The following is a 16,561-nucleotide window of genomic DNA, read 5'->3' as shown; positions in this document are numbered from 1 at the left end:
CAACAGCCTGATGGCTGCACTTACCCTGGCCTTGTTCTCTTTGACATCAGCCCAGTATTTGTGGAACTTCACAATGTTGAGATGATCCAGCTGAATCAAGTTGTCAAACACTGCTTTAACTTTTTCCTTAACATCAGAAAGACAAAAACATGTCCTGTCAGAGACCACACCAAATATCCTTCTTTCTTCTTGGGTCTTGGTCCCCTCAAACACTAACATATATGTCAAGCCCCTATGCTAAGAACAGGCAGGATCCCATTTCCTTCTGCTCTGCATCTCACAGAGTGTGGTTTGATTGCCAAATCTAAACGAACACAAGGGCTCATGGAAATAGCACAACAGTCTTCCAGGACATTTCCTATACAGGCCAGGCTTAAGGCAAATTTGCTACACTTGGACAGCACAGCATTCCAAACCCAGCCAATAATCAACACAAAAAGTATCCATAATCCCACCCCAGGGCAGGGTATGCTCCTCACATCCTGTTGGGAGACACATCAACTCACTTCCTGAAGCTTGAAGTTCTTCCTCTCAGAAAACTGAACTTCATTCCAGACAACCTCCACGCCTTCCTCAGTATCCATGGCCAGGTAGGCACTGTCAATGCCCGGGACATTGCGCTGGTTCACCTGCAGGGAAGGGTGGAGACACCTGTGAGCATCTGTGAGCCTCACCTGACCACTGCCATGCAGCACTCACCGTAAAATCATCAACTCTGCTCATTAACTTTTAATTAAATGAGAATTCCAGGACAGGATCTGCACATGTATCTTGGAGCAGAGCATATCCCAAACATGAGTCACTGCAGAGCACGTGAGCAGCAAGTCCTGAGCACACTGGTGGGAAAATCTCGTGTGCACAAACTGTGTTACAGCAAAGTTGCCTTCCACCAACAATATATTAGATTTTCATGGTTCAGGACACCTGCAGCTCATTCCACCACAAAAAAACCACTCCAATCCTACAAAAGGGATACAGAAATGTCTCAGTAACTCAGATACAACTTTGTGAAGGAATCCTCTCAAAGGTGATGACAGCTGAAACTCAATCAAAGCAGAGAGGAACGAGGGGAAAGCTGAAGCTTCAGAGGTGGAAACCTGTTGTGTTGTGTCTGTATAGGTTGGACTGTTCTGTTCCCCCTATCATGCAACGGATCTGCCCTGGTTCTCCCTTCCCTCCTTTATGCTGCCAGTTATCCCAACTCCTCCCCAGTTGCCTTGGAGATTATTGTACCCTTTCTCAAACCCCTCCTCGGTGCCCTGTCCGTCACTCGGCGCTCCCACCCTTCTCTCTAGAACTCTCTAGAAACTTCCAGCTAGAGCATCGAGTGATTGGCTCAGGGGCCGGGGCCCCACCCTCAAGTTGTCCCCATTGGGGTTTTCCCTAAGTCAATCTTTTGTATCCCACTCCCCTCTGAAACCCTATTGGTCCAAGGACTGACTCCTCCCCTGTGTCCCTCCCTCCTTATAAGCTGTTGCAACCCCTCCCTCGCTCTTCAGTTGTCGGTTTCCCCTGGGATCCAATAAACCTGGATTCACCACAGCTGGAGAGCGCTCTCTGATTTCTGCTGACTGTAGCCATCAGCCAAGCCACGTCCTGCCACAAGGTAGCACTGCTGTCAGGGCACAGAGCGCTTGCCTTAGGTGTGTCCCGAACCAGGGGGATCAGGATAGTGCCCCCGTACTGCCGGCGGTGCTGGCCAGCCAGCCGGGATGTCCCAGAAGGACAATCAACCTTTCTCCAGCTGGACCGCGTCAGAAACAATGACACCACTAGAGTAATTTCTTTAGTTAATAATTGCAAACATTGACCCAGCACAAGTACATCTACACTGAATATTAAAGACACAGATGAGTGCTCAGAAAGCAGTGAGGGGACAGGATTGAGAGTTCGGAGCCCAGCACAAGAATGGCAAGGGCTGGGAGGACATAAGGCTGAAAGAGCTTCAGAGATCAGAGGTGAACCCTGCTCCCAGCAGCAAAGCTTTCTGTAACGCTGTTCTTCTTCAGATATGTAGCAGCATTCAAAGGTGAAATGGTCTCTTTCATCCAGCATCCATGGCATTTACTGCAATGCCTTTGCCAGGCAACTTCACAGGCACAGGTGTCATCACCTTTGAGAGGATTCCTTCACAAAGTTGTATCTGAGTTACTGAGACATTTCTGTATCCCTTTTGTATTGTTGGAGTGGTTTTTTTTGTGGTGGAATGAGCACTCACAGTCATGGTGGACATCCCACTCCAGCAGGCAACGTGCAGTGACAGAACTGGATTCAAAGCACTCAGAGAGGATAAGAAGGTAGAAATCACCTTTTAATTGTCAACCAGCAATCATTACTGTTCCCATCTGCTGACCACACACCAGGAATCACTTCACAGATCCATAGCACAACCTGAGTTGCAAGAGACTCCCAAGGACCACTGCAGTGCAGCTTCTGGTCCTGCACAGGAAAGCCCCAAGAATCCCACCCTGTGTCTAACAGCACTGTCCCAACACCCCCTCAACTCAGACAGGGCTGGTGCTGATAATCAGGCCTGGCAGCTTCCAGCTGATGCAGTTTTCCCCCTGAGGTAACCGTTAACACAGATTTGCTTGGCAAATCCAGACTCATCTTCTATCACCTCCAAAACATTTCAGAGCTCCTCCTTCTCATATTGTGTCACCCTCTCCTCCCTCACTAGGGACCCCATCAGCATCCTATTGCTGGAAACTTCTCACCTTATATAAGAGCTCCCTCAAAAATCCCTTCTCCCTTGGCAGCCACTTTCACATGATCAAATTTACCCAATTCCATCATTCCAGCTGAGTTACTCTATCCCATTCTACTCCCTCCATAGCCTGACCACACAGAGGGACAGGCCACCAACACAGGTGGGATTCTTTATCATCTCCCAAGGGACTCTGAACAGGCCCAATGACATTTAATACTCTGGCACTGCAGGTGACACTGCAGGGACAAAGGGTGCCAAGCACAGTAAAAGCAGAGTGATACAGACTTCTCTGGCAACTCAGCAGTAAATGAGAATGACACAAGCAGCTAGCTGCAAGGCGTGGCACGGGCAGGAATAGGGGTAGAGGCCATAATTACACAAGGAGAGCCTGAGCTAGAGGACAGCTATGGAAAATCATCACAGGAGGTGACAGCCCAGTATGAACCACCCCACTTCCTTCCACTTGAGCTGCCTACATAACTGAGGGGAGAAAGGACTGAGATTTGGTTTAGGAAGGTGTTCATATTGATCCTAAAAACTTGATTTTTTTAAATGTATATATATGTATATAAACACACTGATACCAACAGGCCAGGCCTGTTCTCTTTCATCATTAAAGAAAGCTGAAGGAATAAAAATAATTAAGGATAGAAGACTTATTCCTTCAAATTTTAGAATAACTAATATCTTGGGGATGACAACAGCATAAAATCACCCAGCACAATAACTAAAGCTGAATGGCAAAAGGCTTTAACTTCAGGGAAGGTTAAAGAAGCCCAAGGCAGCAGAAAGGCAGGTGTGTGTGGGCAGTGCAAGGACAAGGTGACAGCCACCACACTGACACCCAGTGCCCCTGCATCCCTTCGGATTCTCCTTCTTCATCCCACCCAATGTGTTCATTGCTCACAGGAACACCTAAATGATGGAGTCCAACAGTAAAGGCCCTCTACTCAAAGGCATCCAGCTTTACTGGATTGAGTAAATCCTCAGGTACCAGCAACTGCTGAAAATCTGCCCCAGGAATGCAGCTGGGGCTGTGGACCTGTCACATCTCCCACTTGTGGCCAAGCTCCCCGAGCACAAATGATTTCCATGACTCATAGGCAATATCCCAGAGCACCAGATATGACTCAGGACACCAAACCCAGCTGACACCACCGATGGCAATTCTGTTCCTCAGGAGATTCAACAGCTTGGGGAGAAGAGCAAAAGGGGAAAAACGCAGACAGACAACTGAAAGGCAACAGCAGCCTCCTCCTGCCCGCCAAATCCCTACTGCACATCCCTTCCCATGCTCGGCAAAGCAGAATCCTGAACCCTCGTGAAAGCACTGAGACAATTTATTACTCTGGTGTTTGTCCCAGAGCAGGCAGCTTCTACACTCTGAGGGAGGAAGTGAGCTGAGCCCAGCTTAGCCCCAATTTCTGCAGCACAGCACAGGAAGCAGCTCTGCACTACACAAGTACAAACACAGCTCTGAGTCCACGAAAGCAAAAGGCAAGGAAACTCAATGAGAATTTCAAGTACTTAAAGGAGTATGGGTGAAGTGGCACAGTAGCTCTAAGGGGGAAAAAGCCTGGAAGTTAAATTTCCCTTTGGAAAGTTATTCCATTGTCCAATGCATATTTTTTCTATAGCTCTCAAACACCTGTGCATCTGCTGCTGAAAGAGCACAGACTTTTGGAGAGACATTCTGTAGTTCACATGATGTGTCAATTAAACAAAAAATAACAACAGCCTAAATCACAAGTCACAGTGATGATTTACAATCTAGGGATAAAAGGTATAAAAGCTGGGGAAAAGTCCACAATAACTAGAGTATCAGTACAGAATGGACTTGCACATTGAAAAAGAGCTGGGGAGAGGCAGCACACCAAGGCTTCCCTCTCACAAGAACCCCCAGACCTGGTTCAGAGCAGCATGAATATGTCACCCAGTTTCCCTGGCCACTTGTTTAAGCCAGAGAAAGGTGAAAGCTCTGTCCAACCACCTGGGAAATGGTTGGGACTAGAGATAAGAGACCCCCAGAGCCAGCAGCTGGGCCATGAGGAGCTCAACTTCTCTTTGAGCTGTGGGGAAACTAAAAGCAGCAAATTTACCAACAGAAATTGAACAAAAAGGGCTCTCTGGGATCTGAGGCTAATCCAGAATGCAACACAATAAAGAATGCCAGGTCCACTGCAGGCAAAGGGAAAAGAAATCCAACAAAGCAAAGAAACAATGCTACTTCATGTTTAATTAAACTGACACGTTGGCCTTGGCAATTAGTCATGGTAGTGAAAAGCTGAAAGGCTTTAATTCAACAAGAAAATTAAAATAACCAGTTTTAACAGCAATTTAACAGCAGCAAGGAGAGGAAGATATTGATTATTACCTTGGCTGTACAGACACATCATGCAGCAACTAAACTGTAAGGAAAAGACAATCTGACCATCAGCAATTCAGCAATTGGTTCTTCCAGACATGCTGCAACAAGTAACAGGACCAAACTCATCAGCAGGAAGTTAGTCTGTTAACCCAAGGCACACACCTGGACCGTTTAAAGACAGAGCTGAAAGTCCTCCATGTGCTGAAGCTCTCCCTCACTCCTGCCTTCACTGGCCTGGCCTCAAACCCAGGCCAAAGCTGACACTGTGAGTCCCTGTCACCTGCCATGGTCCTGCTCTGTGCTGGCCTGCACAGCTGAGCCCTGCTGGGAGCCAGGACACCCTGCCTGGAGCCCTCCTGCCAGCCAGGGCTGCATCTGCTCTACAGGAAAGGGACAAGTTTGGAACCCCTGCACGGTGCCACCCTGCCTGTGCCACACCACCATTCCACAGCCTGTCACACAGTGCCCATCCAGCCTCTCCAAAAGCACTCTGACAATTCTGGCTAAACACCACACTGCAGGACAGACCTAACTACAAATTCCCACCAGGAAACTCCCCAGGCAGTAGATCAGCAGTTTACAAAAGCACAGAAGTATGACAGGAGTCAAGATACTTTGAACAGAAACAGCACTCCTCTGGATGCAGTCACTGCAGCCTCAGATCACCCAGTCCAGCTACTCCCCAGCACTGCCAAGGCCACCACTAACCCACCCTGCACAGTGCCACATCCACACAGCTTTTAAATTCCTGCAGGGATGGGGACTGCACCCCTGCCCTGGTCAGCCTGTGCCAAGGCTGGACATAGCTTTAGGAAGGAGTTTTCCTTAATACCCAACCTGAGCCTGCCCTGGCCCAGCCTGAGGCCATTTCCCCCTGTCCTGTCCCTGTTCCCTGGGAGCAGAGCCCGACCCCCCCTGGCTGTGCCCTCCTGGCAGGGACTTGTGCAGAGCCACAAGGGCCCCCTGAGCCTCCTTTGCTCCAGGCTGAGCCCCTGCCCAGCTCCCTCAGCCCCTCCTGGGGCTCCATTCCCTGCCCAGCTCCCTCAGCCCCTGCTGGGGCTCCATTCCCTGCCCAGCTCCCTCAGCCCCTGCTGGGGCTCCATTCCCTGCCCAGCTCCCTCAGCCCCTGCTGGGGCTCCATTCCCTGCCCAGCTCCCTCAGCCCCTGCTGGGGCTCCATTCCCTGCCCAGCTCCCTCAGCCCCTGCTGGGGCTCCATTCCCTGCCCAGCTCCCTCAGCCCCTGCTGGGGCTCCATTCCCTGCCCAGCTCCCTCAGCCCCTGCTGGGGCTCCATTCCCTGCCCAGCTCCCTCAGCCCCTCCTGGGGCTCCATTCCCAGCTCCCTCAGCCCCTCCTGGGGCTCCATTCCCTTCTCTGGACACTCTCCAGCCCCTCAATGTCTCTCTTGCTGGGAGGGGCCCAGAGCTGCCCCCAGGATCTGAGGTGCAGCCCCATCAGTGTCAAGTATCCCAGAGGGAAAGAGGCATCATTCCACCCATTTAATGGATACCAGAAATGAATAGGAATTGCAAGACCAAAGGGAGGAGTGCTCAGTTTCACTCGGTGCTTCAAAACAAACAAGGAATCCAGTGGAGTCCAAGAGCTCAGTCACACTGAGCTGGTCTGTGGCAGGAGGAAGAGGCAATGATTCCTCATCCCTAACTCCCAAAGGGAAACAGAAACAGCACAGCAAAATAAACAAGGGAGTGTGGAAGAAACCCCAATATCTGTGAATAAGCCCATTCAGACAGTTCATCAGGAAGGTTCTGGTAACTGCACTGGGAATGAGTGCCAGCAGTGTGACACTCCAAGGAGAGAGGGAAAACCAGACAGGACAAACTCCATGTGAGCTACTCCCAGTCTGTATAGCCCATCCTATTCTCCTGTGATACTTTCACTTGGCAGAGAGACCTTCAAATCACTGCAGGTAACTCTGAACAGCATCAATCAGGCAGGAGGGGTTGCAAGATCAGTACTCTGAACAGAAAATGCCATAAAAATTGGTATACTGTGGAAGTACCAGTCTTGGGACCAATCCCTGAAGCCACATGAAACACTAATGAAAAGTTATTATTTCATGTTTTCTGATAATACTGGAGAAAGCAGGCAATGAGGTGAGCAAACATCACATTTTAAACAGGACCATGAACACCTGATCTTGACACACATCTATAAATGGCAAAGCTGACTGGCATTAAGGTGTCAGAAGTAAAAATGGCTGCAAGGTGAGATTATCAGTAATTTTTAAATGGAATAAGAGTATTTGGGTACACTATTGATGGGATGCTTGAGGGAACTTCCAAAAGTACACAAAAAGGACAATCAAGGCAAGTGTCAAGGCAAGCCCTTAGGCCTGTCACCATCACCTGTACTGTCTTTTTGGTAAACTCTTTTTCAAACTATTTTCCGTGCCAATGTGCTTCTCAATCTCTGTGTATGTGCACAGGCAAGCACACACATCTGCAAGCAACCTTCACACCAGATGAACCAGAGTTGGGACAAGAGCTCTTGGGGTTGGATTCTGCAGAGAAAGAGGGCCTGGGAGGGAAGTACCAGACACCTGAAATGGGATTTTTCCCGAACATTGGTAAAGAGAAACAGGATACAGCTGTCCTGCCATCCATGTCACCATGGGTGCCTGAAGAGCACCATGGGATGCTGAAGAGCACCATGGAATGGCTTGAAGGTCACCATGGGATGCTGAAGAGCACCACGGGATGCCTGAAGAGCACCACGGGATGCTCAAGATCACCATGGGATGCCTGAAGAGCACCATGGGATGCCTGAAGAGCACCATGGGATGCCTGAAGAGCACCATGGGATGCTGAAGAGCACCATGGGATGCCTGAAGAGCACCACGGGATGGCTTGAAGGTCACCATGGGATGCCAGAAGAGCACCACGGGATGCCTGAAGAGCACCACAGGATGCCTGAAGAGCACCACGGGATGCCGAAGATCACCATGGGATGCTGAAGAGCACCATGGGATGCCGAAGATCACCATGGGATGCCTGAAGAGCACCATGGGATGCCAAAGATCACCATGGGATGCTGAAGAGCACCATGGGATGCCTGAAGAGCACCATGGGATGCCTGAAGAGCACCATGGGATGCCGAAGATCACCATGGGATGCCTGAAGAGCACCATGGGATGCCTGAAGAGCACCATGGGATGCCGAAGATCACCATGGGATGCCTGAAGAGCACCATGGGATGCCAAAGATCACCATGGGATGCTGAAGATCACCATGGGATGCCTGAAGATCACCATGGGATGCTAAAGAGCACCACGGGATGCTCAAGATCACCATGGGATGCGAGAAGAGCACCACGGGATGCCTGAAGAGCACCATGGGATGCCTGAAGAGCACCATGGGATGCCGAAGATCACCATGGGATGCCTGAAGAGCACCATGGGATGCCGAAGATCACCATGGGATGCCTGAAGAGCACCATGGGATGCCTGAAGAGCACCATGGGATGCCGAAGATCACCATGGGATGCCTGAAGAGCACCATGGGATGCCAAAGATCACCACGCTTTCATGGCTAACCCAGGTCTGGCTGTGCCTCTGCCTATCAGGATCTGCCAGGCACCTCCCTGCAGGCAGGATCAGGAGTCAGAGCCAGCACACAGCCTTCCTCTCCCCTGTGCTGGCCCAGCAGGAAGCCTCTCCCCAGTCAGCCCCAGCTCCACCAAAGCTGTGGCAGCTGTCAGGACACCACGATGGCTGCCTGGGCTTCCCAGGACAGAGGGCTGAGCAGGGAAGGCTTTGCTGCTGCTGCAGACCGCGGCATTTTTAGAACAGCTCTGTAAGGAATGCAGAGGGAACTCCACGGCTCAGCTGCAGGCAGCCTGTGACCGTGTTCACAGGGGTCTGAGGATGAGGGAAGAGACAAGGACCTGACTCCATGTTTCAGAAGGCTTGATTTATTATTTTATGATATCTATTACATTAAAACTATACTAAAAGAATAGAAGAAAGGATTTCATCAGAAGGCTGGCTAAGAATAGAATTAGCAAGAATGATAACAAAGGTTTGTGGCTCCGCTCTCTGTCTGAGCCAGCTGGGCTGTGATTGGCCATTAATTACAAACATCTAAGATGGGCCAATCCCAGATGCACCTGTTGCATTCCACAGCAGCAGATAATCAATGTTTACATTTTGTTCCTGAGGCCTCTCAGCTTCTCAGGAGGAAAAATCCTAAGGAAAGGATTTTTCATAAAAGATGTCTGCAACAGCAGCCCAGCCCCTGCAGCCTCCCAGGAGCTCTGGGGAGCTGCAGAGCAGCCAGCCCTGCTCCAGCCACTGCCAGCTGTCCTGTGAGCACGGACACAACGGGGCTGTGACAAATGCTCAACCCCCTCAGCTCCCTGAAGCGCCCCTCAGCTCATTCTGGCACTTTCCAAGGGCTCATTTCTTTCAGGAAGCCCCCACATGAGCCAATAAAAATGTTAAAAGGCTTCACAAACTCCCTTCTTCTTAATACCTTCCCTGTGGTCAAGGAATGCTATAAAAACTACAGCATGGCATTAGTTTTCTGCACCAACTGGAAAAAAAATAGACCCATTGTCAAAGCCTGTCAGGGAGCTGGCAGCCCTCTAAGTGCCAGCTTGCTTGGAGGACTGGTGCTTATCTTTTACTACCTCAGCAAGTTTCTTTCCAGTCACAACAGAGACTGAGAAAAATCAGGCTCCAGCATCCCAGAATCCAAACACTCAGTCTGTTAGGATTTTTTCTCCAAGAATCCTGCACTCTGTCCCCTTGAAGAAATGTAAATCCAGAGGTACAAAAGTCACCAACTGCCTTCAAATGAAAAATTAATCAAGCAACTGAGACTCCCCCTAGAAGGGAGAAGACAACAAAGAGATAAAGATGCAGCAGACCCAGTGTTTCAGCTCCTGTCTGAGTTCAGGTCCTCATGAGTCACAGCTCTTTTCTTAACATTGGATAGTTCCAGCACAGATTGAGAGCATCTGGAAGCCTGAGCACTGAAATCCAGCTGTAACATCCAGCCATCAGCAGCTGAGGAGTGCCAATCCAAATGACAGACAGATCTTCCATAGAAAAAAAGAGAACCAAACTCATGGCAGTGTGCTGCCTAAATGAATTTTTTAACTTCCAGTGTCCACTGAAGAACAGCAAGACTGGACTCACATGCACAGGTGCACAGTGTCTCAAACTCTGCTCCCTGAGCTCTGCTCCTGAGCTGACAGCCAGGCCCACAGGGAACTCAGCCCATCACACGGTCACAGTCTGCACGCCACCCTAAGGGAAGCTGAGAAGGGTGAAAGCTGCAGCTTTCATCCCAGGGTGAAAACCCCAGACAGAAAAAACAACAATTACTCAACGTGGCAACCACTGCATGCACAGCCACACTGACACATGAGACATGTGCCCAGAGATAAGGCAGGAAGGAACATCTTGATCTCAGCAGCCACTGAAGTGGGGCAGAACACGGAAGGTGCAGCAGGGGAAAGTCCGGCAGCTGATCCGCAAGCGAGTCAGTAACACATGAGCCACAGAGCAACCGTCAGCCACAAGGTCACCCTTGGCTATCAGGAACTGAAACGTCCCCTTCAGCCAGCCCAAAAGTCCCCCTCAACACTCCAGAGTCCGTGGGACAGGTGCCCAGCCCCTGTGCAGGACAGCACAGGACAAGTTTCCAGATGATGGACAGGACACGAGCAGGGCTGCAAGAACTGCACACTTGTCGCAGACATCTTTTATGAAAAATCTTTTCTTTAGGATTTTTCCTCCTGAGAAGCTGAGAGGCCTCAGGAACAAAATGTAAACAATGGTTATCTGCTGCTGTGGAATGCAACAGGTGCATCTGGGATTGGCTCATGTTGGTTTGTTTGTAATTAATGGCCAATCACAGCTGGCTCGGACTCTCTGACCGAGACAGAAGCTTTGTTATCATTCTTGCTAATTCTATTCTTAGCTTAGCTAGCCTTCTGGTGAAACCTTTTCTTCTATTCTTTTAGTATAGTTTTAATGTAATATATATCATAAAACAATAAATCAAGCCTTCTGAAACATAAGAGTGAACAGTCTCATCTCTTCCCTCATCCAAGAACCCCTGTGAACACTGTCACACACTGTGTTCTCCCACTGCTCGTGAGCAGCCTGGCACATTCTCTGGGAAAAGGTAAAGGTATTTAGGCACAGATCAGTGCTCAGTCTCCCATTTTCTGCCTCTTCTGCTCCAAGTGCCAGGCTGAGGCGTGCAGCAGCACTGGATGAGAGCAGCACCACCCTGAGCAGGCTGTGCCTCGTAAGGAGCCCCCAGAACAGGCAGCCAGGCCCAGGCCTCTGCCCTCCTCACCCTGACAGACCCTGAAAAGGGGACCTGCTTGTGCCCACACACACGTGACACAGACTCCTTCTCTCCAAAGTACACTACAAAGATATCAACAAAGTACTTCTTATAAAGCCTTGGCTCACACAGTCACACGGTGTTCTCCTCCCCAGAACACGCACAGAGAGAAACTCGGTCAAGAGGCAGCCCTGACACACAGCAAACCCAAGAACATGGCCATCTAGGAGGGGCTGAGCCTCTCCTACCCACACGAGCTTGCCAAGCCAAACGCCATAAGGCTGGGCTGAAAATAAAGACTCTGCTGCAGCAGTGCACAGCTCTTCCTGCAGTCATGTGTCATCCACGGAGCTTCCAGCAGGGACAGCAGGCATGGAGCTCTCAGTTTCAGGAGGCTAAACCTGACCTGCTAATGTGGTGCTGCAATCCTGCTCCATTAGGAAGTTTCTATTCCTAGGAGGCACAGCAGGTAATTCTCGAGATACTTGGACAACCCAAGAAAAGCAAGCTATGCATGCATGCTGCCTGCAAGAAGGAAATGGAAATGTCCTGTCACAGCAGGGCAGCAGAAACAGAGGGGTTGGGATTCCAGGAAGAGCAAGCACAAGCGAGCCAGGTGAGCACAGGCTGGGAGACCCCACCAGCCCTGTGACCACCCCGCCCTCACCCTGTGCTTCAGCCACGGGACAAGACGCTCTGTAAAGCCTCACCTGTGCGCTGGTCAGGAGAGAAACCAGGGATGTGGGCACAATTCCAGAGCCAGATTCAGCTCTGGGAGGAAAGCAGCACAGTCCACAACACTGCAGGAACCACAGGTACTTCCCCATGTTCCACAAAAAATGGAATTTGGGGAACACAAGCATTTTCTATCTTGTTAAAAAGGGTTCCTGATTAAAAATGTCACAGAAGCATTTGATTTTATTAAAACTACTCTGAACTTTCATGGGAATTACACTCTTTGCACTACAGAAGCTCCCTGTTTATAGGATGAATTATAATCAATGAACTCAACACTCAATCCTTTTTTATGAGTGAAATTTAAGCAGGAATATCTGAAATTTAAGCAGGAATAGAATACAGAAGAGCCAGCTGGAAGGGACCTCCACAGATTTTCTGGTTCCACTATTCAACCCAATCAGGGCTCACCCATGTCACAGCATGCTGGGCATTGTCCAAATGCCTCAAACACGGACAAGCCTGGGGCACCGAGCTCCTCTCTGGTAAGCCTGGGGCAGGTGTGACCCTCTCGTAAGGAAATGCTCCCTCTTGTCCAGCCTGAGCCTCCCCAGATGAAGCTTGGAGCCGTTCCCTGGTGTCCTGCCCTGGATCCCAGGGAGAATACCTACAGAGGGAGCATCCCCGCTCATGAACATCTGGCTCTGCTGTGGGGCTCTGTGCCGTCCCACGCTGCTCCCGCCTGGGCGAGGTTTGCCCTCTCGATGCAGGGCACATGCTCGCTCCAGCCGAGCTGCTGCCACCCAGCACCCGGTCCCTGTGGTCCCTTTCTGCAGGGCTGCGCTCCGCCCGCTCCTGTTCCCCGCAGCGTTTCCCCTTGTGAGCCGGTGTGTTTCCGTTAGCGGACACGGTTCGGTCCCGCTCGGTCCCGCTCCCCTCCCCGAGCCCGGCGCAGCCCCGAGGGTGTGGCCGTCCCGGGGCGTGGCCAGAGCGAGCCACAGCCAATGGAAGCCGCCGGCGGTGATGTAACGCTCCGCGCCGCTTGCCATTGGCTGGCGAGGCCGACCCGCGGGCCCCGCCCTGGCCCCCGGCCCCGCCCCGCGGTGCCCCGGGACCGGCCCTGGTTCTGGTCCCGGTCCCGGCCCTGGTTCTGGTCCCGGTCCCGGCCCCGGTTCCGGACGGGGCGCGGGCGCTAGCGAGGGCCCGAGGCCGCTTTCCCCGAATCGGGAGCAGAGGCCCGGACGTGCAGGGCCGGCACGGCCAGCACGGGCCGTCCTGGCCCCCGCCACCGTTCCGGGACCGGCGGCGCGGGCACCGTCCCACCGAGAGCTGCTCGTTCCGGTAAGCAGGCACCGACATCCCCGGCGCACAGCCAGCCTGCCCCTCCCTGCACTGTCTGCACAGCTCCACCTCTGCTGCAGCGAGTGCATCGCTCATGGATGGTAAAACTATCTTAAAAAAAAAAAAAAAAAAATTAAAAAAACCCCTATCTTTAAAAAAAAATTAAAAAAAAAAGCGAGGCCATTACATTTCAAAACCTATACCCGGAGCACGGCACTGGGAGCAAGCAGGAAAGGATGTCACACATAGGAAGTACCAGAGCAGAGACAGAACACGCTGTCTCAGTCATGTGTGTGCACCCATTCCTCTCCAGATTATCATGTCTCATTGTTTCCACGGTGCCAGCTCATCCCACATCCAGCAGAACACTGCTATAATAAAAGATCGGGATTGCATCACTGGGAAAAGGTCGGCAAACGCTTTTTCCACAGAGTAACTCCATCTCCCAGAGAGCGGTAGTGAGTAAGAGCCTGTTAACACACTGCACAGACAGGAATAACCAGTGTGGACTGAGGAAAGAGGGCACTCTGCTCTGGGACACTCAGCAAAGCTGTTACACCAAATAAACTCCAGGTTAGGACATCTGCAGTGCCAGTTTGCTCCAGAGAGCAGATCAGCCCAAATGATTATGACAGCAAAGAGAGTCTGCTGTCATGCAGCTCAGGCAACAAAAGCCTCTCCACAAGCTGGGGGCTGAGTGAGACACAAACTCACATGTGAAATCCAGAGACACAGCAGGATTTCACTGCAGGGTTAGCTGCAGCTGAGGCTGCTCCCAGTCAGACACACGTCTGTGCTGAGTGAAGGCTCCAGCAGCAGCAGCAGCAGCCCCGAGCTCATCCAGATCACCCAACAAAAATGTGTTCTGCAGCCCCAACGCCCGTCCCTCAGCCTCTGGTGGTACAGCAGAGCTCTGACCTCCACAGTGGCAACCTGAAGCCATAAGACAATCATTTAGCCACGCCGAAATGTCAATTAATTTCATTCGTCTGCTGAGGGCGGACTGAAATCCAAAGAAAACACCAGAGCCTCCCAAATGTTACTTGTGGTGTAGGAGAGCACAGAAAACGCTGTGTCTCTTTGTGTCAAAATGATCAGTACTAAATAAAACAGATTGAAAAGACAACTCAAACAAACCAGCTTTGTTCTCCAGCATGTGCCCCTTCAGTGCAGAGCAAGTGATAAAGCACTTCAGGTATGGATTATATTGTGAAGGACACAGCCAGACATTCACATTTCTCTAAAAAAAGAAAAAGGAAACTTTTTTTTCCTGTTAAAGCTACATTTGTAACCAATCTGCAGAGCCACACCGGAACAGGCACATTCTGGGCACACCAAGCCAGCGTTTGGCTCACATTAAACCAAACCATGACAGCCCTCAGCAAGCAAAGGTGAAGAACTGCAGGGAATCCCTGACCTTACTCTGACCTCCAAATTTACATCGGAACAAACGACTCTCTCACCACCCCCAGGGTTTGCACTGCCCTTTTCGCAGCGGTGGACAAAGCAGACAAACCCCTGTGCTCAGCCCGAGTTGGCTGAGAAAAGCCCCATCAGCACTTGTGCCGCAGCACGTTGTGCGGCTGTCAGCACCTGCCAGGGCTGCACAGCCTGCCCAGCCAGGGGAGAGGCACCGTGCCAGCACAGAGCAGAAACCAGTTCGTGCAGACAGCCTCCAGAAGAAAAACAGAGCCCAGCAACGAGCGGAAAAAAGGAGAAGTCCCAAACACCACGATCGAATCTCCTCGTGCCCTGACACAGCATGCACAGCACACGCACTGAGGGCGGGCAGGGCAGCACAGGCCGAGGAACGAGGCTGTGTGAGCTGATTGTGCTGCATCCTGGCTGCAGACCACAAAGCAAAGCGAGCTCTCAAAGCTGAGGAGCCCGGGGAACCGGCTCGAGTACTTGGCCACCTCGGCAGCAGGTACACCCACTCCCTAGAGAACACCCAGAGCTGTCCAGTCACTGCTCCTCACCGCTCCCAGAGAGAAAGATCTGTGAATCTCTCACCGGGAGAGCCACTCCCCGCTCCGCAGCAGCAGCTGGCCGTGACAGCGGCCTGCGGCAGGGCACACATCCCTGGCCGCGCTCCAGCCCGCACGCTCCGGGCCGAGAACGGCAGCGGGAGGCAGAAGATGGGTCACGCATCTCCTCACCTCCCGGGAGCGCGGCGGGCCTCCCTGCGGGGCCGGGCTGTCCCGGGAACAGGTGGCAGGAGGCCCGGGGATTGGGGGGAAAGGCGGGGGGAGGCGGGACGGGCGCCCGCCGGGCCCCGCCCGGGCTCCCCCGCAGCCCCGCTCCGGGAACCGGCTCCCGGCACTGACCTCCTCACGCCGCTTCTGCCAGCGGCCGCACGGCGACTCCTCCAGGATCTCGGACTCGTCCTCGCTCTCCTCCTCCTCCTCCTCTGGGGGCGCCGCGGAAGTCACCGGCGCAGACACCGAGGTCATCCCCGGGCCAGACGAGGCGGGCTCCGGCTTGGGGTCGGAGCCGCTGCTGGGCATCTGCTTGGACTCGCCCTCCGACATGCTGCGGTCGCACACCCTGGGGGAGAGGGGCGCTCCGTGAGGCGGCAGGCCGGGCCGGGCCCACTGGGCCGGACCGGGCCGCACCCGCCAGGCCTGTCAGCCGGGGCCGCGCCCGCCGGGCCTGCCAGCCGGGACCGCGCCCCGGGCCTGCCAGCCGGGGCCCGACCCGGCCGGTCCCGGGGCGAGGCGGGGGGCGAGGGGTGGGAGCCCCCCCGCACTTACCGGGCCCGCAGCACCTCCCGGTCCCGAGCACGGCCCCGCCGCAACCGCCGCGCTGCGTAACGCCGAGCGGGGTGGGGCCTCTGCTACAGCCAATCAGCGCCGCGAGCGGAGCGTCAGCACCCGCCAATGGCCGGCGGGCGGGGCCCCGCGGTGCGTCACGACAGGGGGCGCCCTGCGCGAAGGGCCGTGAAAGATCGTGAATAGGGCGGGGCAGCCCCGTGAAACAGCCAATGAGGTAGCGAGAGGGGTCCCTCGGGGTCTCTGATTGGTCGGTGGGCGTGACTCAGCCTATATAAGGCGCTGTGTGCGTAAAGGCCCCTCATACAGAGGGGCTGGGCAATAATTCTGCTTGTTGTGAGCCTGCGCGGTTTTATCTGTGTGAGTGACCGCCTGCGG

General features: G+C 52.8%; 1 protein-coding gene across 2 annotated transcripts in view; it reads right to left on the bottom strand.

Moving 5' to 3' along the window:
• NRBP1 (nuclear receptor binding protein 1) overlaps nt 1–16,267 on the bottom strand; it is a 46,233-nt gene extending 29,966 nt beyond the window's left edge. For both annotated transcript variants that reach the window (XM_066547712.1, XM_066547713.1), the window contains exons 1-4: nt 16,166–16,267; nt 15,740–15,959; nt 507–629; nt 25–126 (exon numbers count right to left, since the gene is read on the bottom strand). In XM_066547712.1, coding sequence (XP_066403809.1) covers nt 25–126; nt 507–629; nt 15,740–15,943 — 429 coding nt within the window. In that variant the 5' untranslated portion in view covers nt 15,944–15,959; nt 16,166–16,267. The remainder of the gene's footprint in view (nt 1–24; nt 127–506; nt 630–15,739; nt 15,960–16,165) is intronic.
• Between the last annotated feature and the right edge of the window lie 294 nt (nt 16,268–16,561).

The sequence above is a fragment of the Molothrus aeneus genome, chromosome 3 (genome assembly GCF_037042795.1).
Source record: "Molothrus aeneus isolate 106 chromosome 3, BPBGC_Maene_1.0, whole genome shotgun sequence".
Taxonomy (NCBI): Eukaryota; Metazoa; Chordata; class Aves; order Passeriformes; family Icteridae; genus Molothrus; species Molothrus aeneus.
Note: the sequence above shows the minus strand (reverse complement) of the source record. Positions and strands in the feature narration are given on the sequence as shown.